At 50.9% G+C, this 5,000-nt stretch overlaps 1 protein-coding gene across 1 annotated transcript in view; it reads right to left on the bottom strand.

Annotated features, from left to right (window-relative positions):
* The window catches only part of LOC113808060 (uncharacterized), a 4,052-nt gene extending 1,059 nt beyond the window's left edge, over positions 1-2,993 (bottom strand). The window contains exons 1-4 of the mRNA XM_070115443.1: positions 2,899-2,993; positions 2,441-2,520; positions 795-2,072; positions 1-655 (exon numbers count right to left, since the gene is read on the bottom strand). The exon at positions 1-655 is cut by the window's left edge and continues 254 nt beyond it. Coding sequence (XP_069971544.1) covers positions 1-655; positions 795-2,072; positions 2,441-2,520; positions 2,899-2,993 — 2,108 coding nt within the window. The remainder of the gene's footprint in view (positions 656-794; positions 2,073-2,440; positions 2,521-2,898) is intronic.
* Positions 2,994-5,000: the final 2,007 nt, after the last annotated feature.

The following is a 5,000-nucleotide window of genomic DNA, read 5'->3' as shown; positions in this document are numbered from 1 at the left end:
CCACTGGGGGGACTGCCTGGGTGGGTGCCACTGGTGGGACTGCCTGGGTGGGTGCCACTGGTGGGACTACCTGGGTGGGTGCCACTGGGGGAACTGCCTGGGTTGGTGCTACTGGGGAACTGCCTCGGGTGCCACTGGTGGGACTGCCTCGGTGAGTGCCACTGGTGGGACCGCCTGGGTGGGTGCCACTGGGGGACTGCCTGGCTGGGTTTCACTGGGGGGACTGCTTGGGTGCGTCCCACTGGGGGGACTGCCTGGGTGGGTGCCACTGGGGGGACTGCGTGGTTGGGTGCCACTGGGGAGACTGCCTGGGTGGATGCCACTGGGGGGACTGCCTGGCTGGGTTCCACTGGGGGGACTGCCTGGGTGCGTCCCACTGGGGGGACTGCCTTGGCGTGTACCACTGGTGGGACTGCCTGGGTGGGTGCCACTGGTGGACCTGCCTGGGTGGGTGCTACTGGTGGGACTACCTGTTTGGGTGCCACTGGGGGAACTGCCTGGGTGGGTGCCACTGGGGGGACTGCCTGGGTGGGTGCCACTGGTGGGACTGCCTGGGTGGGTGCCACTGGTGGGACTGCCTGGGTGGGTGCCACTGGTGGGACTGCCTGGGTGGGTGCCAGTGTGGGGACTGCCTGGATGGGTGCCACTGGTGGGCCTGCCTAGGTGGGTGCCACTGGGGGGACTGCCTGGGTGGGTGCCACTGGGGGGACTGCCTGGGTGGGTGCCACTGGGGGGACTGCCTGGGTGGGTGCCACTGGGGGGACTGCCTGGGTGGGTGCCACTGGGGGGACTGCCTGGGTGGGTGCCACTGGTGGGACTGCCTGGGTGGGTGCCACTGGGGGGACTGCCTGGGTGGGTGCCACTGGGAGGACTGCCTCGATGGGTGCCACTGGAAGGAACTGCGTGGTTGGGTGCCACTGGGGGGACTGCCTGGGTGGGTGCCACTGGTGGGACTGCCTGGGTGGGTGCCACTGGTGGGACTGCCTGGGTGGGTGCCACTGGGGGTACTGCCTGAGTGGGTGCCACTGGGAGGACTGCCTGGCTGGGTGCCACTGGAAGGGACTGCCTGGGTGGGTGCCACTGGGGGGACTGCCTGGGTGGGTGCCACTGGGGGGACTGCCTGGGTGGGTGCCACTGGGGGGACTGCCTGGATGGGTGCCACTGGGGGGACTGCCTGGGTGGGTGCCACTGGTGGGACTGCCTGGCTGGGTGCCACTGGGGGACTGCCTGGGTGGGTGCCACTGGGGGGACTGCCTGGGTGGGTGCCACTGGGGGGACTGCCTGGGTGCGTCCCACTGGTGGGACTGCCTGGGTGGGTGCCACTGGGGGGACTGCCTGGATGGGTGCCACTCGGGGGACTGCCTGGGTGGGTGCCACTGGTGGGACTGCCTCGATGGGTGCCACTGGAAGGGACTGCCTCGGTGGGTGCCACTGGAAGGAACTGCGTAGTTGGGTGCCACTGGTGGGACTGCCTGGGTGGGTGCCACTGGGGGGACTGCCTGGGTGGGTGCCACTGGGGTGACTGCCTGGCTGGGTACCACTGGGGGGACTGCCTGGATGGGTGCCACTGGGGGGACTGCCTGGCTGGGTGCCACTGGGGGGACTGCCTGGGTGGGTGCCACTGGGGGGACTGCCTGGGTGGGTGCCACTGGTGGGACTGCCTATGTGGGTGCCACTGGGAGGGACTGCCTCGGTGGGTGCCACTGGAAGGAACTGCGTGGTTGGGTGCCACTGGTGGGGCTGCCTGGGTGGGTGCCACTGGGGGACTGCCTCGGGTGCCACTGGGGGACTGCCTCGGGTGCCACTGGGGGACTGCCTCGGGTGCCACTGGGGAACTGCCTGGATGGGTGCGCACCCACTGGGGGGACTGCCTTGGCGTGTACCACTGGTGGGACTGCCTGGGTGGGTGCCACTGGTGGACCTGCCTGGGTGGGTGCCACTGGGGGGACTGCCTGGGTGGGTGCCACTGGGGGGACTGCCTGGGTAGGCGCCACTGGGGGGACTGCCTGGGTGGGGGCCACTGGAAGGGACTGCGTGGTTGGGTGCCAGTGTGGGGACTGCCTCGGCGGCGGCTGATCAGCGGGAAGAGGAGCTGGCCTCCAAGTCGGAGGAGCCGGCCGCCAGTTAATATTTCGTCCTTCAGAAGTTATGCAAATAGCTGCAATAGCATATCCAAGTACTCATGATACTTGGATTATTATATTTTTCTTTTTTCTGGGAATAAGTTATATTAGATCTATAACGATATTACACTGTTACCGTTACATTTATGGAATATGTTTGAATCTAAGGCTGGTAGATCGCATCAGGATTACTGTAGAAAAGGTAGATCATATCTCACAAAAGGTTGGCCACCCCCGTTGTATAGGGTGTATGTGTAAATGTCTATTATATGTGTGGAAACAGTAGAAAGAGAGAGGCGATGCTTATGTTTAAACACATGTGAAGGAGGGGAGGCCTGTGGTCGACATGGCACAAAGGATAACAGTTTGACTTGGCAAGCAAGGGGTCCCTCGGGTGCTGTGAAAGGGGAGCGTCTTTACACATATGGGTAACATAAGTCTTACAGTATGTTTGTGTGTGTGTGTCGCGTGTGTGTGTGTTTATTTTCTGTGTCTGTGTGTGTTTGTGTTTGTGTGTGTATGCATTCTTATATGTGCGGGTGTTTTTCTCTGTATATATGTATGTGTAGAAAGATTTGATGACCTCATATATATGTAATGATAATGTTGATCATATGATATTAAGAATAATGATAATGAAAGCAATAATAATGAGAAAACTTATTATAATAATTTATAGCATTATCATTTTTTTCACTTTCAATATTGGGAAATGATTGATAACATGATAACAACGATAAAATGGGAGATATAGGCAAGAATAAATATTCCACACCGCAGGAGGCACAGCTGACGCGTTTCAATTAATCTTTTATCAGAATTTTCATCAGCAGATTGACCATCGTATCCATCACCAGGACCGGGGAACATGGAGCTAGGATGTCTCAACGCCTTTATGATTCCCGAAAAACGCCTTTATGATTCCCGAAAGACATGCTGGATATCAACGGAAGCGAGTGATATCGATACAGGAATGATAATAATAAAAAAAAATAGAAATGAAGATGCATATATTGCGATGGATTACTTGAGCATCAGGTAATCTTGTTGATGTATGAGATTATTATGCATTTTCAATTGAAATAGTTCCGTCTCATGCGTTTTTTTTCATTCTGATACATCTCATTACATTATATTAATATTCTTTAAAAAAAAAAGATGGAGAGCAATATTGCATTACGCAAACAAATACAAATTGTTAATACTGTTACCTCAGTCAAGGTTATGCTTTCGTTAGCGTTGGTTAGCTTGTTTGTTGGTTGGTTAGTTTGCGAAAAGTTATGAACAAATTTCTATTACATGTTTACCAAAGGTGTATCTTAGCCTAAGTTAGATGCCATTTTGTTGGTGATCCGGATCGTGATCGGGATCTAGGAACTTTTTAGATGACTGTATCCCTGTTGCCTAGTAATAATAATAATAGTTACCCCAATAATAATAATAATGGTTAACCCTAGAATAATTATAACAGCTGCCCCCATATTGATAATAATGGTTAACGCTAAAACAATAATAATAGCTACCCCTATATTGATAATGATAGTAATACGCCAAGGCAATAGGGGTAACTCCTATCAATATCATCACCTTTCTTATCTCCGCAAATCTTTACGGACGTTACCAGTGTACTTGAGATAGAGGTGATTTTAATGTAATTCTTTAAGTGTGAATATTTTCATTGCATCAGTGAGCCTATGGCCTTGGCGGAGGTATGCGTGCTTCTAATTATCATCATTATTATCATCATCATCATTATCATCATCATCATCATCATCATCATCATCATTATTATCATTATTATTATCATTACTACTACTACTACTAATACTATTATCATTATTATAACTACCATTATTATTGTTGTTGTAGATGTTTCTGTTGTTAATATCATTAGTTGCTGGTGGTGTCACTGTTGTTGTTCTCATTATTATTACCATAACCATTATCATTATACTCTATTATCATTATCACCAACATTGCCATCGTCATTACTAAAGGACTGTCTTAGATACATCTAGCCTCGTCGGCACACTCGTCAGTGACGTCACTACATTTTAAGGAGAAACAGATGAGTCTCCCCTTAGGCTTGGGTCGGACAGGTCTGATTAGCCAGTTCCTCTGGACACTGATATTCACTGTTATCTGTGTGGCTCATAACTCGTCCCAGAAAATAGCGCGTTAAAAATGTATAAAAGTTTAAAAGCAGGGAACCAATCTTTTTTCAGTATACAATTTTACTGCAAATAATTTTCAGAAACGTTTGGACATGGGTAAGCTACCTTCAACTACAGCACTACCTAGAACTGGAGATGTAATAAAAATGATACAATCTCCCTACAATTCTGCACAAAGTTTCGGGCAAAAGAAAGAAAAGAGAGAGAGAGAAAAAAAAAACGTGTATTAAATTCAAACCTTCATCCCAGAATCAACACCACTAAAATGAAAGGGAAAATACAACCTACTCACATGCGCAGAAGCAAAGAAAGAAAAAAATGACAAAAATGACACCAAGCACCCTCTACGCGCGGAGATGAAAGAGATGTTTCTTCTGCACCGAAATTCCCAGTCCATTAGGCAAGGGCACTCGGTCAGTCCCTGCACTTGCAACGTTGCATTAGCGCGGGGAGACTTCTGTATTTGCCCCCACGCAGCCGACGTCCACGTGAGGATGTTGGTCATACACAACATGTGTTTGGGTGTTAGTGGTAATAGTTTTAATAGTTATGGAAATGATGATTGATGGTGATGATAGAAATGATGATTGATGGTGATGGTGATGGGGATGATAGTGATGATGATGGGGATGATGATAATGGTGATGGTATGGCGATGATGATGGTGGTGGTGAGGATGATGGTTTATGATGATGGTGATGCT

Source organism: Penaeus vannamei, chromosome 37, assembly GCF_042767895.1.
Source record: "Penaeus vannamei isolate JL-2024 chromosome 37, ASM4276789v1, whole genome shotgun sequence".
Lineage (NCBI taxonomy): Eukaryota > Metazoa > Arthropoda > Malacostraca > Decapoda > Penaeidae > Penaeus > Penaeus vannamei.
Note: the sequence above shows the minus strand (reverse complement) of the source record. Positions and strands in the feature narration are given on the sequence as shown.